General features: G+C 44.3%; 1 protein-coding gene across 1 annotated transcript in view; it reads right to left on the bottom strand.

Annotated features, from left to right (window-relative positions):
- Window positions 1-22,687, bottom strand: part of ZNF516 (zinc finger protein 516) — a 110,405-nt gene that overhangs the window by 27,983 nt on the left and 59,735 nt on the right. The window contains exon 3 of the mRNA XM_023741570.1: window positions 22,606-22,687. Coding sequence (XP_023597338.1) covers window positions 22,606-22,687 — 82 coding nt within the window. The remainder of the gene's footprint in view (window positions 1-22,605) is intronic.

Here is a 22,687-nt window from a genome sequence, read left to right as displayed (position 1 = left end):
ATCATGTATGCACGCACACGCCTGGTGCCGATATGAGACCTCATGGTATTCAGTGGCTCCTAATGGCAGGGTTGCCCCCTAGGAGACATGAGACAATGTTTGGTGACAGTTCTGGTTGTGACAACTGAGGAGGGAGGAGGTGTGACTGCCACCTCCTGGGTGGAGGCCGAGGATGCAGCTATACATCCTGCCATGCAAAAACAGCCCCCCAGCAAAGACTGACCTGGCCCAATGTCAACGCGCCGAGGGTGGGAATCCCGGGCCGGAGACACGCGATCTGCCTGACTTCACCACACCCACCACAGAGCTGCCTGCATGTCTAAGAAACTTGGGAAAGAGTCCGTAAGAACTGGGTGGGGTTGTGGCAATTGGAGGGGGGGGCGGGCAGGAGAGCCTCGAAAGGCAACCATGAGCAACAAAACACACCCCTAGACAGCCTGGAGGGGACAGGACTATGCCGGACCCAGGAAGGAGGTGTGGCTGGAGTTTGATGGAAACCCTCCATTAACACTCCCTTTGCATTTAATCTCCTGTTATTTTCTGGACCCTTGATTCTGTTGTGTTCAAATAACTGTTCTGTGCATAATTAACTCAAATATCGCAACGAAGCATTCATCAGTTACACAGACAGCCACAGGAAAAACTCCTCTTTGTACGAAACACGCATGCTCATTTGTGACGCAATTGAAACATGATCAATGCTTGGGCCATTAAAATGTGGAACCACATCGCCACAGTCCTCCTTGGAAGGTGGCAAGTCATTTGCCCCAGATTTCACTTGGGAACAAACAGCTAATCTGTCGTCATCTGGAATTCCACCTAGTAACTCCAGTTACATTGCTGTTAGCTGCCCCGAGCCGGCCCCTGACTAGTGGTGACCTCATGCACAACGGAATGAAACACTGCTGGTCCTGCATCATCCCCATGAATGGCTGCAGATCAGACTGCTGTGATTCACAGGGTTTTCACTGGCTGATATTTGGACGTAGGTGACCAGGCCTTTCTTCCTACTCCATCTTGGTCTGGAAGCTCCGCTGAAACCTGTTCAGCATCACAGCAACACTCAAGCCTCCACCGGCAGACCAGTGGTGGCTGCACGTGAGGTGCGCTGGCTGGAATCGAACCTCCGTCTCCCACGTGGAAGGCGAGAATTCTACTACTGAGCCACCAGTAACCCCAGTAAAAACTCAAACCAAACCTGTTGCCATCGAGTCGATTCCAACTCATAGCAACCCTACAGAACACAGTAGAACTGCCCCGTAGGGTTTCTAAGGCTGTAATCTTTACAGAGGCAGACTGCCACAACTTTATCCCGAGAAGCAGCTGGTGGGTTTGAACCACCAACCTTCTTGTTAGCAGATAACACTTAACTACTGAGCCACCAGGGCTCCTTAGTGGCACTAGTACAGCCAGGCCTGTCAGGTGACGGAGTGCTGAGGAGCCGCCCAGCACGAGGCTGTGTCTGCCCTGATTGGCCGACATGCCCTCTGACGATGGGCTTCACTCCCACGGAGCACACAGATGACGTGAGTGCCACTCTCTGGCCCTGATGCCAAATACCCAGACAAAAGGCGTGTGAGCTCCCTCTCTCCTCTCCCTTGCTGAGGTTTCCTCCTCAGACTCCCACTCTCTGGGAGAGGGGGGCCTCATGTGGCTCCACCAGACCTGGTGAGGAACCCCCCAGCACCTTCACGCTGGTCTCTCCGTTGCAGTGGGCAGACCTGGCTATAACACAGCCCATCCATGTTCCCATCGCAGTCACTGGGTCAAAGCATTCCTTGTAAGTGGACACATCTGTCCTTTCTCCACCTGATTCTGCACTCAGAAGCCTTACAATTCATCTGATTCCTCTTCCACAAAAAATCCAAACCTTAAAGCATGTGAAAACAGCATTTGTGTATCACCTAAGTCTTTCCTTTCCCAAGCTAAACATTCTTGGTTTTGTTAACCTGTGCATATTCACGGTTTCGAGGCTTTCCACCGACTTTTCCATAGATTCAAGAATGGTAAAAATTGCCAGTAGTCAGTAAGTTGATTCTGTTTCTCAACTGCATTCACTGCTGATCCAGGAATGATGAGATTCTCATCCTCCTCGGGGACCAAAGGAGACAGAGCGTGGACTATCTGAGTGCACTGGATGATACCCCAGATGCCTTATCTCGTCAGGGCTCAATGTTATGTAGAATTCTCCTCTCCCCCATGTGGCTGCAACCTTAGATATGAGGGCAGGGCAGGCAGATAGGGTGTCTCCTCACTGTGAGGGAGATAGGCTTGGCCTGAGTTGAGGTTCTCTCGTTCACAAGGGAGCTGGGCAGTCGAATTAACATCCTGAGCCTTCGTTACCTCATTTACAGAATGGGCTCGTGCCTACCCATCTCATCAGGAGGTTGTGAATGGAATGCAATGAGGCATGCGGAATGCATGCACAGGAAGCAGCACTTAGATCTGAGGGAAGGCAGTTCCAGGTTCACGATGGAATACGGGTTATCGTCTCCACGTCTCACGTCTCACACCTAAACAACTGTAACTTGGCAAAGGCAGCTTTCTCTATGACCACCAGCCAGCCTGATCAATTCATCTACCGCTGAGTGTCATCTGCAGCAAGGGTACCATCCTTCCCCTTAAATGTTTTTAACCTTCTTAAGGTAAAATAAGACATAGATACAGAAAGTAACGCAAAACTGATGTACAAGTGGATAAATCACTTTAAGGGATACCCTTGTAACCACATCCAGCTCCAGAAACAGAACTTCACCAACCACTATGGAAGCCCCACCATGGGGCCATCCACTTAGTCTCCTCCCCACAAAGGGAACCACTGTCTCGCATTTCTTTTATAGTTCAAATAAGCATCTCTAAAAACTACAGCTTATCCTTGTCCATTTTATTGGTGTCTTGTTGCCACTCCCCTTTCTTCCCCTTGTATTTTTTTGTAGAAGAACACAGGTGCTGGGTACAAAGGTATGCTATAATCTCTACCTCCCTAGCTGCTAATGGACGTAACTACTAATGGACATAAAGGAAAGTATGTGCCTTAAGGGGAAATGATTGCCCTCTGAAGAAACCCAGAGCTCTGTTAAGCTACTACTGTAGTGGGGTAAAGGGGAAGAAACGCTCCTGACACCAGTAAATCTAGAACAGTCGATTAAGAGATGGTCACCCGCCCTGAACAGCGACAATGAATGATGTCCATTGCCTGCGGGCCTTCCACTTTTATTATCTCCTTTTACCTTTATTACCCCTTTCCCCTACTTGGAGCCCTGGTGGCACAGTGGTTAAGAGCTATAACTACTAACCAAAAGGTCAGCAGTTTGAATCCAACAGCCACTCCTTGGAAATCCTATGGGGCGGTTCTACTTTGTCCTATAGGGTCACTATGAGTCAGAATCACCTCAATGGCAACGGGTTTTTTGTTTGGTTTCCCCTACTTGTTGTCTGTACGTGCATTTGGCACACAGATGTGGCTGTCCTGTTAGTATATTAAACCCAAGAGAGCGGGGCTCTGGTGTTCTTCTCCCAAGACACAAAGTGGGGCATGCCTGGATGCAATCTAACATCACATTCTGGTATGGAGACCTAACTTCAGGGAACCCTGGCTGATGAAGATGACTGCTGTGCTACTCATCTTTGTCCTGTTTATTCTGTGAGTTGACCAAGCCATCAGAACAGTGTCATGGCAAAGGAGGCAAGAAATCTCCCAGGGGAATGGTTTAACATTTTAGGTTACAGCCAATTAAACATCTCAAAGAGCAAATATCTCCACAAGGATTCTCTAGACACAACAGTATGCTCATTTTCACCTATCAACATTATCGATGAGAAGACATGTGGATCCTGAAAGAAGGCAAAACTTTCAGGCATCAAAACAGAAACAAGAAAAGAGCTAGAATTCTAAAACAGCACCTCCTCTATAAAGAGTTTCAGTTTTTAGAAGTTGTTTTCTTAAGACAGCTGAACAGCACATCTAATCCCTTAGATTCGTGCTGTTCAATGGAACTTCCTCCAAGGACAAAATGTTCATAAATCCTCCCAGTCCAATATGGTAGCCTCATGTGGCTACAGACCACACTGTGTGGGACAGTGCAGCCTTAGCTGCTTCATTTCTGCCATTCTGGATAAAAACACATCCTCCACCACCTTCCTCGTGTGTTGCTGTTGTTAGGTGCCATCAAGTCAATTCCAACTCATAGTGACCCCATGCGACAAAGCAGAACTGCCTCCATAGGGTTTTCTAGGCTGCAATCTCTACAGGAGCAGATCTCTAGGTCTTTCTCTTCATAACCGCTGGGTGGGTTCGAACCACCAACCTTTTGGTTAGCAGCTGAGTATTCAACCTTTGCACCACCAGGGCCCCTTTTCCCTAATATACCTGAGATACTATGCAATAGTATACCAGTTCTGTACAGTCCAGTACTTCTTTTCTTCCTGATTCTAGAAGAATATCTTTCAAAGTATCTGTGTTAACAGAATTCCACTGAACACCACACATTCAAGACAAGAAAATGTCCAGTTAAGCAAGCAATGCAGTGCTTAAACTAAATACTTCTTAACCAGAGAGAAATTCGTCTGGAAATCTTCATTGAGGATCAATGATATCATAGACACCTCCTCATGACTGTCAGAGAAGAGTGGCAAAAGTAATGAGGTAAGGCAAAACCGTACCTGTTAAACGCTTATCCCTGACTTCTAATCCACTGAGAAGGTAATTCCAAAAACCTTTACACAACACAAAAACCAGAAGCTGCTTTTTTAAAATTACCAACAGCAACTTGAAAGGTTTGATGAGGAGCTTAGGGGGCAGTGACTTCAAGTTAATGGTGGAAGAATGATTCAGAAAAGGAGGGTGAGAATGGCTGCACAACTCAAATACTGTAATCAGCATCACTGAATTGTACATGTAGAAACTGTTGAATCAGTGTGTTCTGCCGTGTATATTTTCAATAACAACAAATTATTTAAAAAATTAAAAAAAAAAAAAGCACTTAAGTTCTAAAATTGCATCTTAGAACTGAAGAAGGCGCTGCTTAGACTCAGAAAGCCTAAAATCTACTCCTGGTCTTAAGTTTTTCATCTATAAAATTAGGAGGCTGATCTAGAACTCGAAAATTTTCTGTCATTTCTACAGATGTGACTTACTGACTGTCTAGTAACATCCATGTCTCCAGCACAGGAAGAACACAGCACCTGCAAACCTGTAACCTCCCTACAGCATAAAACTTTCCAAATAATAGTTACTACCAGATCCTGAGATAAAGAGGGGGGCAAACCCACCTGAATGCCTGAACCTCTGAGGGCACTGAGCCCAGGACTGCCCCAGAGGACAAAAATGAGAGTGCCTCGGCCTTTTGCAGATTGATTAATCACCTCCGCAACGCACAAGAGTAGCCTCCAGACCACAATGCAGAGTGGTCAACAGTGGCATTGTTGCAACTAGATGTCACAAATTATTTTCAGAGGAAATGATACTAATGATTCAGCGATCCCTGGCTCAGCCACATTCTAAGTAAGGGGCCCAGACCAGATACACGCAATGCAGTTGTTAACCTGAGTACTTCTAAGGAAGGGCGCTCCAGCAAGCTCCCTGCTGGGGATGGAGGGGACAGAGTGCAGAAAGGCACCCCCTGGACAGGAGGAAGCAAGAACGTTCCTAAGGCAGGGAGGCCATACTCTGGCCAGAGGCCCCGGCCCAGCTAGCTCTCCCAGGGTAACAGACTCACCACCACCTGGTGGGGAGCCTCCCTCAAAGACTCCAGTAGTGACCACTCTCCAACAGGTGACTCTGACTGTCCTACTGTCTGTCCTGTATAATGCGTTCTGCCCAACTGCAGCATCCGGGTACCCAGAGGGTGTCCTCACAAGCACCCCACAATCTGACTTGGCAATTTTTGAGGGCAGCCTGGGAGCGAACTAGCACTGGTGGCTAATGTAGCTAAACAAACACACCTGTGAATGCTTATTGTGACTAACGAGAGTCAAACACTTGCACCATGGCCTACTCCTCGAATCTATATACTTACTGCACATCAGAGTTCCCTTTTTAGACTTTTATTTTCTTCACTCAAACAAGCTTACCTACTTCATTAGCATTGAGGGTTTTTAAAGGACTTTTCTTCTTGACAAATTGGCTTACTTAGAATAATTTCATTAAGTGAAAAATAAGTCACAGACCCCAAATTTGATGCTGTGGTTTTAAGTTTCTTAAAATGACAATAATGCATCAGCAGAATGATCTCAAACTGCATTGGCTGCATGTGTTCCCACTAGACACTCGATATTAAGTTAATGAGTTTGGCTTTTCATTTCTTTTTCAAAGCAAGTGATGTGTGTGCACATGCACGCATGTATGCGTATGCGTATGCATGCATGGGTGCGTGTGTGCGCGTGTGTTAAATGAAGTACTTTACCACAATGGATCACCTATATGATCTACTTTGGAAAAAAAAAATTAGAACCAGCCAAGTGGAACTCTTACAGAACAAAACTGATAAAGAACTTCTAAGGCATGAGAATCTGAAATACAATTATTATCTGGCCAACTTCTCTGTGTAATGCTTACTTAGCTCTGAGGAAAGCAATAGCTAACTTTGCTATAAACAAGCTTTGGCACCTAACTGCCTTCACTAAACGTCAATTTTCCAACCACTAAAAGCACTTTTCTGAGCCATGTCCTTGTAATGTAAGTAAATATATGTACGTTTCACAGTCAATGGACTGAAAAGAAAGAACAGTCAGCTTTAACTCAAAGCAATACGGGAGTTACCGCGAAGGGTATAATTTCATGTAGGTTCTGCTATGGTTTGTCCTTCAGAGCTTTGCTTTTGTGGTTTATGACAACAGAGCAAAGTTTCATAAAGAAAGGCAGGAGGGGCTGTCCGGAAAACAGACATCGTAGAAAGCACAGTGTCTCTGGCTGTGTGTGCCAAGGGAACCCCCCTGCCCATGGAGGTGTACTTCAGGGGAAGCTTCGTAGGAAATGGTATTTATTTTATTTTAGTTTTGTGGAGAAACTGCCTGAAAGAATGCTGTAAAGCAAGTCCCATGTCCTGAATACAAAGTTTGTTCCAGCGTTTGTTTGTTTTTAATACCTTTTTTATTTTTATTTTTTTGGTGTAAGTATACACAGCAAAGGTCGGTGGTTCAAACCCACCAACGTGCCAAGGTAGAAAGATGTGGCAGTCTGCTTCCATAAAGACTGCAGTCTTGGAAATCCTATGCAGCAGTTCTAGTCTGTCTTACAGGGTTGCTATGAGTGGGGATCAACTTGCTGGTAATGGGTTTGGTTTGGTTTTTTTTATGCTCAGCAAAAGATACACCATTTCAACAATTTCAACATGGACAAGTCACTGACACTGGTTACATGCTTCAGGTTGTGCTACCATTCTTGCTATCCTTTTCCACATTATTCCACCACCATTATCTTAAACTCACTACCCCCTAAGCTTCCCATCCAACCTTCTGAGATGCCACTGTCAATTTGATCTCACACAGATAATTCTTTTAAAAAGCACAATGCTCAAAGCAGATGAACTTTACTAATTAAACTATTTTTTTGTCCAAAGACTTCAGGGCATGGTTTCGTTTAAATTTTAAAGATTATCTCAGGGAAATAGTTTCTGGGGGCTCATCCAGCCTAAATGGGTCCAAAAGGTCTGGATTCCGTTAAGAATTTGGAATTCTGTTCCACATTTTCCCCCTTTTGATCAGGTTTTTGAGTCAAATTCAGAGTCTGAATTCCTCAGCGCCCATGAAGTGTAAACGAAGGCAAAAGTGCTGCTCCTGAGGTTAGACTCTCTCTCGCTGCAAAAGGTATGGTTTGAAATAGGAGCTTCTATTCCAACCAATTGGCTCACTGTCCAAAGGAGTCAAAATACTATTAGCACCCCTTTTTAATAACTGGAAACTCAATTCATTAATTTATACTAACAGAGTCAATTGTTTCCAACATATATATCCAATATATCCTCCTATGCTAAATGGACAACTGTGCTGAATAAAAGGCCAATTTGTAGCACAGCACATTGAATCTCTAAATTCTACTGAGAGGGAAGGAAAAGTCTCACAGAAAAGTCAAGGGCTCACCTAGCCATGAAAACCACTGGGCAGTGAAGCGTTCTATGAAAGTAATCAACGCTCCAGGGTTGGGACTAGCCCTTGGCCAGCCTCAGAGGGGGTCTGCCACTTGTGCATCACACACTGGGAGGAAGCTCCTAGTTCTTGATGTTTCTTAGGACAGGCTGGTGGAGCGCCCCAAATCTGTAATGATGTTGCATGCAGTTCCACGGCACAGCCTAGACTGGACGTTGCGGATCCTTCAAACTTCGTGTCAAAGTCATGAATTTGTCCACGAATGACCAAAGAGAAGAAGCACAGGGTATCTAAACTTACTGTTGGGGGCTTTTTTTAAGTCAATTATTTAATCCTGTTTCAAATCGTAAGGTTTAATTCAAGCCCAAATATTAGGTCAGGAAACTGCAATTTAGGTTCTTTTCTAGGTCTCAAAACACAGAAACCAGCACTTGCTACAATCCGTATGGATCTCGGAGCCTTCATTTGAATCACCATTCAATAAGAAACATTAAGGGCCATCTTTCATGTGTAAAGACCACATGCCTAAGCCTTTATCTTAGTCGGGACCAAGGTTTAAAGTCTTCTGTGAAGTAAAACTTTGAGAGAATTCATCATCGGCAAAAAGAAGGAAAAATTGTTTTCTTTAAATTCATGCTAGTTTCCTTCTTAACTACTCCCTGCCTCCTTTCTGAGTTGATTCTCCATAAAATATACGCTCCTTCTCTTCACATCTCCACTCTCCCACCTCCAAATTATGGGGGGCTGGCTTTCATCTCAAATTACAGCTGTTGGTTAATAAGCAAAGAGGAAGGAAAAATGAATGTATACATATCTGGCCGTTCTCATGCCTGGCAAACACAGCCCAAATGACCTCCATAAATAACTCTGAGAATCCAGGGTCAGGATGATCTGGGATACTGAGAAATACTCAGATTTCCACAATGCTTCTCAGCTTGCAACTATTTGATGGCTGCTGTAAAGTTTTGAAATGAAACCTGGCAAATGGTTTCAGCGTGATGCCTCTGAACTCTGAATGCTTCATCTCTACAACAGCTACTGACCTGCTCATCTGGCCCCTTATTCTCAACTTCAAAAGCCTTCCTGCCCGTCCCAGCCAAGGGCAGAGATTTGAGAGCACAATTTTAGCTTTAAATGTTCTACTCTGCACTCCTCCCAGCTGTCTGTGTTTTGTGAACCCTGGAAACGTGGAAACCAAAGCCTAAGAGCCACTCCAAGAACCTTGAGTAACTTCTAAAGTCTGAGCACTCTTCCGCCCGATTTGAAAATGTGCATGACTTTTTCTTTAACAAGACTACTCAAAAAAAAAACACCAATTTTTGTAATACACATTTGTACAATACTTAAATAGATGTATAATCCAATAACAACTCTTTTTTGCTTCAACACATCACATTTTAAATCCTTGATTTAAAAAAAAAAATTATAGTTCAGAATTTACATCTGAGGTTTCTTTGCTATTTAAAGCCAAGAAGTAATAAAGCTTGGTTTAAAAAGCTTGGTTAGCAGTTGTATATCTTAACCACTACACCACCAGGACTCCATATTACCCACAGTAAGGACTAATTACTGACCCATAAATTGTAAAAAAAAAAAAGGAGAGACAAGCAGGAAGTTACCCTTCATTTAGGCTGGTACATGTTGGGATCAGAAGCGGAGACACAGTTTGAGGTAAGATTCAAGGTGTCGTCACCTGAAGGACACTAGAGAGGGGCCGAGCGTGTGCCCTATATGGGGACACAGGGCCAGCACTGGCCCAGCTGCTTCTCCTCCGCATACCAGCCCGCCTGGCACCAGGCCCCAGGGTGCAGAGGAAGAGAGGGAGCGAGGGCACGCACACCCTGAGTAGCTCCGGGTGATGGAGGCAGTGAAACACGTGTCCTTGCCAAGAACTGCGTGGTTTAAGGGACAGGCACTTGTCCTTAGGCATCATCTTGGTTTGTTGGACCAGACTCAGCCTAGAGCAGAAGAACAGAACCTAGTCTGGAGAGGACTTCGTTCATGGCCTGGAAAATTCTGCTACTGCAGAACCTGCTCAACAACTCAAGGGTGCATGGACACACAAACTCCACGCTTCCTCAATTCCTGGCGTCTTTCCAAGAGATCCAAGCCAGGTGGAGCAGGATTTTACAGTTGAACAAAACCCTAAAATAAATCTAATGAAAATTTCCCAAGCATACTTTTTCATTATTATAGAAAATACTGCTCTAAATCATACAATGCCTTGTCCACACCCAAGCAACAATTTCACATCTTTAGTTTTACTTATAGTAAAAAGTATACACAGTGACACAGAATACAGGATGCAAAGGAAAAAATCATTTCTGAGAAAACTACCATAGACCCCAGTTACACAGTGGTATGGTAGCTACATCTTCATGGATTTTCTGCCTCCTACACGGATCAAACTGTATAACTTAAGCCATTTTAAGGCAAGAACTTTTTTTTAATCTTAAAAATTAAGTGATGGACGAGCCTATTAATGATTATTATCCTTATTTTAAATGACGCTATGGCTAAGACCGTGAGTGGTACGAACAGTTAAGTGCCTGGCTACTAACCTAAAGGTTGGCGGTTCAAACCTACCCAATGGCACCAGGGACGAAAGGCCTGGAGATCTGCTTCCATAAAGATCACAGCCAAGTAAATCCTACAGAGCAGTTCCACTCTGTAACACATGGGGTCACTGTAAGTCAGAACTGACTCAACTGGCAACGCGACGGTGTTTTGGTTATGGCTACACAGTCAATTTAGCCTGAATTCCAGCTAAATGCAACAAAGTTATTACAGATGCTAATAACACCAGATGGGGTGGAGCTGATCAGAAATACTACTGTTAGCTTGGGGAGGTGCCAGAGGTGTCCTTAGAGAGAGCTCTGGCCTTGGAAACCATGAGCTGCATCCAGTCCCAGCACACGGCCAGGGGTCTGCCCAAGAGTGGGCCCCTACGTTTCAACTCACGGAACTAGACAGGTATGGGGTTAAGCCAAGCCACCTCCATGCTCCTACTGGGCTCTCACGGGCTGTGTCCATTAATACCATCAGATTACAGGGGGAACAAAATGAAGCCATGCTGTACCTGAAAACCTGATGGGGAACTACCTGCCTGAAAACTATAGGACCCAGAAATGAACGTCATTTCAACAGGCAAAATCGCAAGTCTGTTCACGGAATGAAAGTAACTAATTGTGAGGCAGTTCTAAGGTTATGAGAAAAGTGGGACCCCTATATTTTAGGAAAGGTGGAGAAACAAGGGACTAGTCACTGGAGAAAGACATCATGTTTGGTAAAGGGGAGGGCCAGTGAAGGTGAGGGAGACCCTCAATGAGATAGACTGACACAATGGCCAAAACAATAGACTCAAACATACCAACGATCGTGAGGATGGTGCAGGACTGGGCAATGTTTCATTCCGTTATACGTGGGGTCGCTGTGAGTCGGAGCCAGCTCGACAGCAACTAACAACAACAGAGACTGAAAGCTATCAGAAGACACCAATGACACAGCAAGGAGTTACAAAGCAGACCCAGCCATGGCAGAGGCCACATACACAGAGGGTTTGCCAAGGGGAGAGGAAGCTGGGCAAGGGGCTCCAAGGGGGGTGAATAGGATTGTAAGAGACGTGCTCCCCATCCTGTAGATGAAAGGAAAAAAAAAGTTTACATAAAACACTACAGATTAGAAGGAGATCTCAGATACTACAACATGATGACCTAGAATAAATTAATCAGAAAACCCACCTAAATGAATGTGCCTCTCTACAAATCTTCAAGAAAACCACAGATAGTTCATTTCTGTAATTGTTTCACTGAGCTTTACCTAATAAAAGACGACAAAATGTCCTCTTAAAATCGTATTTGGTTCCATAACGCTAAATATTTAATCAACTGGCCACCTGGCATTTGCATAAAACTCAGCAGCTCATTTTGTCACTGAAGACTTTGAATTGGAACAATGATTCTCAACTCTATTCTACCCAGCAGCACAACCCAGTGGGGGTTCATGAAGACATGATTTCCACAAGAGAATTTACATGTAGTCCCTCCACGGGAAGGGTATGTACACGTTCCAGAAGGAAAACAACTGCATGCTGTCTCACAAGCTGGAAAAGGAAGTCACAGGGATCCAAGGAGGTGGTTCATGAGGTTCCTCTGGGGAGCAACAGCACAAAGTTCTTCTTGCGTTTCCCCGGTACTACTTCCTTAACGTTAAGGGGGAGTCCCTTGCCTCAAACGCCATGTAAGCAGTAAGACATGACAAGACATATGTTGGTGGGAGACAAGGCACACCTCCGAAACGCATTCAGGAGAAGCAACAACCTCCGGCTGACTCAGGAGAGCCTCATTTCAAAGTAACACCGGGTCTCGGACAAACTTCCACTTCAATTACAGACAGATCTTTTAAAATAAACGTGAATTTGTCTCCATATTCTGCTGGTCTGGAGGAACAGGAGGAACCCACTGGTTTTGTTCTCAATAACGTTCTCATTTGCTCCATGGAATCTACAACTAATATGGAAGCAATTCTTCAACAGTTCAAACCCAGGACAAAGAATTCCCAAGAGAATGGTGATTTGCCAGACTTTTTTTCACACATGCTTATTTAGTTGTTGTTTTTAAACCAAGACTAAATAAGAGTAGATTATACACAGCAAAATCAATTAAGAACCAGAAGGAATATGTCCACTAAAAAAGCCACACTGTTAATTACAGCCGATTTTCTTATGCTGCTTTTGTATTCCATTCCATCTTGGACTATTCATTTACTCTTATCTGTGGAAATCACAGGCTACACGTCATGTACTCTGAGATGACAGAACACTTCTCTGTATTTGGGCAGCCTACATCTAACGTGTGACCTAAAGCACACCCGGGTCTTTTTGATTTTGCGTCAAGGAGAGAGGAGCATACATCCACCAACAGTTTCAGTGGTTAGGGCTGGTTTCTTCTAGAAACACCTTAACTCTTAGCAAACTGTATTTGTCTGGCGTTTGCAGTGTTCAGTCAACTTGTTTCCCAAGTAACCGACAAGCTGTGTTGCCTTCACTATGCTACCAGCACCCAAACCCGTTGCCGTCGAGATGATTCTGACTCATGACGACCTTACGTGTGTCAGAGTAGAACTGTGCTCCATACGACTTTCAGTGGCTGATTTTTTGGAAGCCGATCACCAGGCCTTTCTTCCGAAGCACCTCTAGGTGGACTCAAACTGCTAATCTTTCAAAGGTTAGTAGCTAAGCACTTAACTGCCTGTACCGCCCGAGGTCTCTCACTAGGCTCTGAACAACGCTCAGGTAAAAGGCACCAAAGGAACCGTGACATAAAAAGCTTACGTACAGTTAGCCAGATACTATTCCGAATAAAACAAAACCTTCTACTCTGATTACTGACGTATGTCCAATAAGACAAGCCCTGACGCATTATTCTTTAGGACATATTTCAGAGACTTAGAGGACATTTCAAACATCGGGTTAAAACAGAAAGGTTCTTTAACCTTGCGTATTGTATTCAAGTATAATAGGTCATCCTAATTCAGGAAACTTTATAGAACTGAGTCAGAAAATGCCAACTTTTTGTTTTTTAATCAAGCGCACAGACTAAAGGTGATCTTGCTTCCTCCTGAACCTCTTTTCCCACGAGCGCGGTTCAGACTCTCGACAGAACTGATATATCTGTTTAAAGTGTTAACAGGTGAAAACTGTAGAAGGAGAGCAAACTCTACCAGAAGGTTCTCCCCCTTGGCTTCCTCAGCTAATGATTTTTCTAACATTCACCATATGAGGTTACCAACATCTAGTAGTAAACAAAGGAGAGCTGCTGAACAGGTTTATCAGCCAACTCGTTGCTGTTGAGTGCTGTCAAGTCGACTGCAAGGCTCCCTTAATCAGTCAACTAGTAAGACAAAAAACAAGACCAGACATTACCTGCATTAAAACAACACAGCCGACCAGAAAAGGATTTACCCACAAGACACTTGCCAGATAAAATACAGGACGCCCAGTTAATTTCAATTTCAGATAAACAACACATTTTTTTAGCATAAGTACATCCCAAATATTGCATAGAACAAACTCATGCTAAAAAAAAAAAAGGGAAAAAAAAATCTGGAATCCAAATGTAACTCAAGTGTCCTGCATTTTTACTGACTGAATGTAGAAACCCTAACTTGTCCTCGTCTAAAATAAACACATTATCTGACTGAATTACTTTAAACAAAGCACCGTGTGAACCAGACACACAGGCCAAAAAACACATAAGTGGTGATGTAAACACATAAATATTCTGTACAAGGAGGAAAACTGTGTGTCACCAAGATGCAGGATCACTAATTGACTGAGAAGAGTGGAATGTATTTGCAGAAAATGGAGAAAGGTTAGGAGGAGAAGCTAACGCTACCTTCAGAAGACCCAAAACACAAAGGCCCTCTAGAGCTAGTACTGGCCTGGGATGGGGCCTCAGAGCCCGATTCCTCAACAAGGAATTTGGGCACCTAAGAGTTCCTTCCACGAAAGCATTTTGTTTCTAGGCCGTTCAACTCTCTTACCTTCTAATATTCAAGATAGTCAGAGATGCATTTAATAACAATTCTGTCCCCCACCACACCTTCCTCTACACACAAAATTAACAAAAATACCTAAACCACATATGCTGGTAGTCAATCATGCATATCCCTGTTTTCAAGGGGAAATGTGCTGAGTTCAGGAGTCCCTGGGTGGCGCAAATGGTTAACGCGCTCAGCTGCTAACTGAAAGGTTAGAGGTTCACGTCCACCCAGAGGTGCCTCGGAAGAAAGCCCTGGTGATCTACTTCCAAAAAATCAGACATTCAAAACCCTACAGAGCACATCTCTACTCTGACACACCTGGGGTGGCCATGAGTCAGAATCAACTTGTGGCAACTAACAACAACTCCATCTCACTGGGGTACATGAAGGTTTAGATGAAATATGGGCAAAGTGTCTAGCATATGGAAATGCAGTATATAATGAGGTTGATATTTCAACGCAACGGAGAAAAGACTAACTTGAAAAAATTACGTTGCAATAACTGGGTATCGATAATGGGAAAATTTAAAACACCTCACATAATACATCTTTTAAATGTACACATGGATTAAAGCAATGTGAACTAAAGCAAATGCAATAAATCAAACTAGACATATTCAATAAAAATATTTTAATAGTAATGCAGGGAATGTCTAAGTTGTGTGCAAAAAGAGAAACCATAAAAAAATTTGACAAGTCTGACTTTTTAGAACTTCTACAGTAAAAGACTCCATAAATGAACTAGAAAAAAAGTCAAATGGAAAACTGGGAGAAAAGCATTTGAAGCACACATAACAAAAGATTCATATCCACAATATATAAAGAACTCTTAGAAAGAAAACACAAACACATTAGAAACACGTGCGAAGTGCATGAAGCGTGAAATCACAAAGAAACACAAATGGCCAGTAAACATGAAAATATACTTACTCCCATAACAAATCAGAAAAACAATAATTAAAACAATAAAAATATGCCATTTTCTTCTTTCACAGAAGCAGAATTAAGGAAATTTGTAAAACAGAATTATCAAAAGTATAAGAAAATGGACATATTCAAAAGCTGCTGGTGGATATGAAAATTATTGCAACCTATTTGGCAGTATCTGTCAAAATATAAAACATGCATACCTTTCAAATCTGTAATTTCGCTTAAAGAAATCTACTATGAATACTTTTAAGTGTTCTCAATGATCTCCATCACCAGCATATTTATTCTAGCACTGTGTGCAATGAAAAACTGGAAAAGACCTGAATGTCCATCAATAGGTAGATAATTATGATCCCATTATAATGTTGTTGTTGTTGGGTGCCACTGATAGGGTGCCAACTCATAGCGACCCCGTGTGACAAAGTAGAACTGCCCATGGGGTTTCCTAGGCTGTAATCTTTATGGGAGCAGATTGCCAGGTCTTTCTCCCACTAAGCTGCTTGATGAGTTCGAACTGCTAATCTTTCAGTTGGCAGCTAAGTGCTTAACATTGCACCACCAGGGCTCCACTTCTATATAATCTGAATTGTTCACAATTAACATCTGCTTGTGAAACAATGGTAAATTTTCTAAAGAATGAGGAAAATTCTACAACAGCATGTTCATTAAATGTTCGTTCCTGTCTCTTCCTCCTCTGCTCCAGCAGCTGTGCCACAACCAATGCCGGAGCCAGGCATGTTCAGTTCCAAAAAATTCCTGGTGGGAAAGAAGCTGTGGAGGAGAACCGGACAATACGGACACAGATCCAGCAAGAGTAGGCATCAGACAGATACAAGAAGAACAGGCAACCGATGGATAACAAGGCTAAGCAAGACATGAAAGATTCCTAGTGGTTTGACAAAGGAGCCCTAGTGGCACAGTGGTTAAGTGCTTGGCTGCTAACTGAAAGGTCGGCAGTTCAAACCCACCAGCTGTTTCTCGGAAGAAAGATGTGAAAGTCTGCTTCCGTAAGGATTACAGCCTTGGAAACCCTATGGGGCAGTTCTACCCTGTCCTATAGGGCCACTATGAGTTGGAATCGACTCGATGGCAGTGGGCTTGGTTTTTTGGAATCTTAATGGGAGCAGATAGCCTGGTCCTTCTCCTGTGGAGCAGCTGGTGGGTTTGAGCCACCAACCTTTTGGTTCATAGCTGAGCACTTAACCACTGCGCCACCATGGCTCCTTTGTCAAACCACTAGGTATGTTTATGTCTCACTTAACATCATCTGTTATCAATTGGATGCCCCTTCGTCTTTCATCTGTCTGATGCCTACTATTGCCAGACCTGTGTCTCTATTGTCAGATTCTCCTCCACAACTTCTTACCAGGATCCGTGTGGGTTCTGCTCTCTGGGAGCCCTCTGGCTTGTTCCACTCAGGAGACACAGCGGTACTCGAGGAACCGTTTCCAGCGTGGCCTTGGCCATATGGCAGCCAGCATCCCTCACTTTATGGCAGAGCACTTAACACTTCATCATGACAGCACCGTGGCAGCATTTCCAGGAGCAGTAGATAGATGTGTGCAGGGACATTTACTGGATATCATTCAGCATGCAACGCGGGCCACTGGTGTGATGAAGGAACTGCCAGAGTGAGATAAAGTGGGCTTCCTAGTCCCTAAAGGAGCTAACCTGTCTGTCTGGCTTTTCACGGACTCTGCAAGCTTCTGTTAGGTACAGGGTCTCCATACCACCTACAAACCCTTCAGCATCACTACTTTCTACAGTGCTTTCCCTGAGTACTAAGGAGCCCTGGTGGTACAGTGGTTAAGCACTCAGCTGCTAACCAAGAGGTCAGTGGTTTACACCCACCAGTGGCTACGTGGGAGAAGGATGTGGCAGTCTGTTTCCATAACGATTATAGCCCTGGAAACCCTATGGGCAGTTCTACTCTGTCCTGTAGGGTCGCTATGAGTCAGCATCAACTTGACGGCAACAGGTTTGGTTTATTTGGTCCCCGAGTATTAGTTTTTCACACTGAATTGTTCCCAGATGTGGCTTTTCCTCCCCCAGTGATGCTCCATTTTGTTATTTCCTGTCAATACTCTGAACTTCCCTTGGTCTCATTTTATTAGCTCTCTCCCCTCCCTGGTACACAACCTCCTTCTTTGTTGTATCATATGCTCGCTCTCAGATTGGACCAATGATGAAGCACTTTGTTCAGACAAAATTCCTCCTGACCCAACCACGCGTCTGTCTGATGAAGCCCCCTTGGTGAGTCTGGGGCTCCAGCAGCTGAGACAAGTAGCAGGTCTCCAGCATCCCCCTTCGGGGACAAAAGGGAGCATGCTTTCTGTGAAGAGTTACTTCAACTCTAAATTAAAGTAAACTCTAAGAATAAGTCATGTAGAAAAGCTTCCCCACGCCCAGCAGGCCCAGCCGCCATGTGCAAATACCACCCCCCACCTTCCACATTCCTACTTTTGTTGGCTGGACGCACCCTAAATCCTGCGTCAATGGGTGGACGTATAAAAACATTTCTCCCTAAGCTGTCCTAATTATGGCCCTGCTCTGGTGAAAAGGAAGAAGAAAGGCTAGTTAACCTTTTTCCTCGTTGCCTGACTTCAGCGTAGCCCTGCTCCTCAGCCACCTCAGAAACGTGTACCCTGGGTCAGGGTCCAAGCATGTGCTCAGCTAACACGTCAGAGACATTAGGGAAAGGGAGAGTTTCCGAAGGTAAATCCACTCATTTAAGAATAATTATTTTCCCTTCCCCTTGACCGTACTTTTTTTCTTCTGAAGACTCTCTCCTTATTCCTTCAAGCTGCATATAATTCTACGGCCTTTCTTCTAAGCACTTTTCTATGCTATTAGATTGAAACACGTAATTCGCCATTTTCCGTCAGTCAAAAGCGGTAGCACACAAACAAAAATTTCATATGACTTGATCTAAACCTTGGGGTTTTACTTTCTATTAACCAGTTGCCATCGAGGCAACTCTGACTCATGATGACCCCAGGTGTGTCAGAGAAGAACTATGCCCCATAGGGGTTTCGATGGCTAATTTTTCAGAAGTAGATTGCAAGGTCTTTCTTCCGAGGCACCTCTGGGTGGACTCAAACCTCCAACCTTTTGGTTAACAGCTGAGTGTGTTAAGCATTTGAAAGACCCAGGGACTCCTTACTTTCTAAAGTATACAAAGAGAAATAGAGAGGAGGCTCATTGGAAGAGAAACTCTATGTGTTAAGAGATGTTCACGTAACAAGGACCACCAAAAACTGGGGTAGTCAAATTATTTTAACTTAAACGTATGTAGATAAGTGCTCATAATGGGCTCCTGACTGATCTGCATTGAAGACACAGTTCAATATTTGTGACTGGTGCCAGCCCCAGGCACTCCAGCAGAAAGAGGCTCGTCCCAACGGCATGAGCCCTGGGATAGCTGGTCAGCTGGATGAAGCAAATCCTTCCAAGCTGCCTCTCAGTCACTCTGCACTTCCATTATCCATAACTTCATATAGATGCTTTCTAAGCAGAATTATGTTCTGTCCTGTGTACTGAGGTCCATGTGTCTACTTGTGACGTAAGGCTCAGTTTTCCTAAGTGCTGACTTCTAAGCTCCCTAATTCTATTTGTGCTTGGAAATACTGGTTTTATAAACTTCAGTTATATGCCCTTTCAACTCTCCTCTTCCCCAATGAAAAGGATTCATTTTTTGTGAACTATTAATGCCACGTCACTTTCTCCATTTAGGATCTAAATCTACCTCAGGAGCATACTTTGATTATGGAACTATATTCACAACTTTGCTCTTCTATTTTAGGTGCGTAACGAGGACTAGCGGGACTAAGCCTTGGGTAGAAGTAGTGGCATGACTATCACAATTTTCCAAAGTGATAGATAACAACACTCAACAGACGTCTGCATGTTTCACTACAAAAATAAATTTCAGTTAGTCTGATCCCAAATCAGCATTCAAATCAACTCCTGGATGTCAAAAAACCTTGAGTGAAATTATGGCACAGCTGTCAGTTACTGGAAAGGCCACAAAGATCTGAATCCCAATTTCAACTTTGCCGCAAGTAGTCCAATTCACTCTCAGGAGAACTACTTTTATCTCTCTCCCTCGATGTCTACATATTTGCTCTAACAAATTTAACCAGTCACCTCAGCAAAGTTCTATAAGAATTTAAAATAAGAAATGTTGAAAGATCTAAGTAATCTTTTCAGGAATAGAAAAGGCAAGCATTTTCCATAGTAGTATCTGTTTTTAAAAGAAAGACAGCTGCAGATCAAAATAAAGGATTCCAAGTACCCAGTCTCTCTGAATTGGAATCGACTAGATGACAACAGGTTTGGTTTTCTCCCTTTTCCAAAGCAGTTGCTTCAAAGGCCTTAGCATACCCTACAAATGAGACTTTTCAGAGTAGCTAAATTGACATAACGTGGGTTTCTCTCCTTAAAGAGCACCATGAATCAGCAATCTAACACTACGCTACGCCTTTACAGGTGTCTGCTATGATTAAAAGGCTTGCGTGTTGTCCTTAGGATTACAAAAGTGACCTCCACAGACCAAAAGAGCTCTCAAAGTCTTGCGCCACTGACACACCATGAACGCCTTTCTCTGCTCTGTCAATAAGCGACAACTCTCTACTTATTCTACTGTCAACTTTTTGCTAAATTCAATTACCAAATAGAATCTTTTACAGAAGCATCTGAGGTATCTATTAAGTTTCTCAAAAAATAACACATCGAGAAAATACATGTAATCTTTCCAAAGAAATGATAATCCCCAACATTCAATGAACCTGAAAGAAAAAGTAAACTTCAATTTACAGCGAAAACAATTTGATCTTTCCAACTCTTGCTTTCTAAAGCACTACTTGACTAGCTTACTGTTAATCACGTGACTGCTATCATAATGGATGCAGGCAGCAGCTTTTCCAAATATTAAAAATGAGTCCTCAAAGTGGAGGGGAAAAAAGATTCAGGGCTCTCCTAGTATTTTATCCAATGTGTTCCAAAAAAGTAGGCATGGTATTACTGGATGTAATCAGTAAAACCTGTAATTATGAAAATAAAAAAAGAAAACCGAGAATTAAACTTCAAAAAAAAAAAACCCCAGGGGTCACAAATGATCCACCAGGTTTCCCACTACAAACCGTTAGAGGAATCTAAATGTGCTCGGTGCCTGAGCATCACACATTCAGGAAACAGAATGTTCTCCTGTCTCTTCCCCACAGGACTAAAGACTAAGAAATGAGAAGCACAATATGGGTTGATGCATCATGTCTTTTTACCCACTTGCTGCAGATACCCTTGTAAATGTACGCGTAGATTTAGCATGGGTTTCTCTAAGGGATTCAAGAAACCACTCTTCTACATTTTTGTTGGTCCAATATGTATCTGAGCCGAGTAGACTATCATATAATACTTACAAACCCGTAATGATTAAAAACTGCATGCAGGTGATTTAGCTAAATCTCTAACAGGAAAAATGTTATAGATTATTTTTTGTTTTGTTTTGAAAAAGTGCACAAGGGTCGTTTTCCTCACCCCAGAATATAAATAACCCTGCAGAATCACTTTGGTTTCTATTATTCTTGAACTTCTAGGTAAAAGCAACACCCACTAACCAGTTTGCAGAAAGGAAAAAACAATACCCCTGGCTATGAAGAGAAAGTTCAAATTCTGTAACTGAAACACCATGATAACACTTACAAGAAGAACTACCCAAACCGAAAAATTAATGAAAAATTCAAAATTAAAATTTCTAATTTAAAAAACGTAACCTAGGGAAATTACGAAAACAAAGTTGGCCAACTTCTTTAAACATGCACATGCCTGCTATAAGGAATGTGATTGGTTCCAATCAACCATCTCTGAACACTCAAGGTTACCTGACTCCAAGAAATTCATTACAACTGTGCCCCAATCTGAAGTTACTCCTTGTCTATGTGGTGTTCAGGAGAACAGAGGTAAGCGTGTGTGTGTGTGGGAGAGGGCTATGAGAAAACTGAAGGAAAAGAGGGGCAGTCCTCCGCGGGGATCACGTGTTGTTTGCTCAGAAAGTACGCATGCCCAGGAGAGACCACCAGCTCAAGGCCAAAGGAGCTAATTTATGCAAACAGGTGTGGTTAATTAGCAGAATGATAGCCAAAAAAGCTGGCAGGTACCTGTAACTGCCCAGCAGTCAGTACTCCAACACAGGGCCACCTGAGCATAGGCTACCTGGACACGAGTGACACCCCAGTGCAGAATCACCCAAGCAGAACTACTCAGGCAAGGGACCACCTGGGTGCAGTGCTACTTGAGTGCAAGTAACCTGGATGTGGAACACCTGAGCATGGGGCTACTCGGGCTTGGGCTACCTGGATTCAGGACACCTGGGTGCCAGCAACCAGCACAGGCTTCCTTGACATGAGCACCAGGTGGGCGAGGAACAGGATGTGTGGAGGTTATCTGGGAATGGGACTACCTGGACACAGCGGCACGGGGAGCAGGACCACAGAGACAGGGGGCTTCCTGGGTATGGGCTACCCTGATGTGGAGTACCTGGACGGGAGGCTACATGAAAGCAGGGTACGTGGGCATGGGGCTGCCTGGATACGAGTACCTGGGTGTGTGGCTTCCTGAGCACAGTGCCACCCGGGCACGGGACCAACAGAGCAGGGACCTACCTGGTTGCCGGCTACCAGGGCACCATGCCACCCAAGTGTGGAACCACTGGGGCATGGGGCTATCTGGATCTGGGCTGAGCATGGGGCTACCTGGATGTGGGGTACATGAGCGTCGGGCTTCCTGGGCACAGCGCCACCCAGGCACGAGACCACCAGGGCAGGGAGCTACCTGGATGAGGGGTATGAGAGCATGGGGCTACCTGGGCACGGCATCACGGCAGGGGACCACCAGGGCAGGAGACTACCTGGGTGTGTGGGCGTGGGGCTACCAGGGCGCGGCGTCAGCCAGGCGCAGGACTGCTCAGGCAGGGGGCCACCTGGGTGCGGGGTACCTGGGCATGGAGCTACCTAGCCACGGCCCCATCCGGACGCACGCGCGCTGCCTCACCTGGCGCAAGCTCGGGCGCACCCTCCTCGCCGCTGTCGTCGGCGGCCTCGTCGGCCAGGCCAGAGCCCGTGGAGTCGTCGGC

This window comes from Trichechus manatus, unplaced genomic scaffold (assembly GCF_000243295.1).
Source record: "Trichechus manatus latirostris isolate Lorelei unplaced genomic scaffold, TriManLat1.0 scaffold00183, whole genome shotgun sequence".
Classification (NCBI taxonomy): domain Eukaryota; kingdom Metazoa; phylum Chordata; class Mammalia; order Sirenia; family Trichechidae; genus Trichechus; species Trichechus manatus.
Note: the sequence above shows the minus strand (reverse complement) of the source record. Positions and strands in the feature narration are given on the sequence as shown.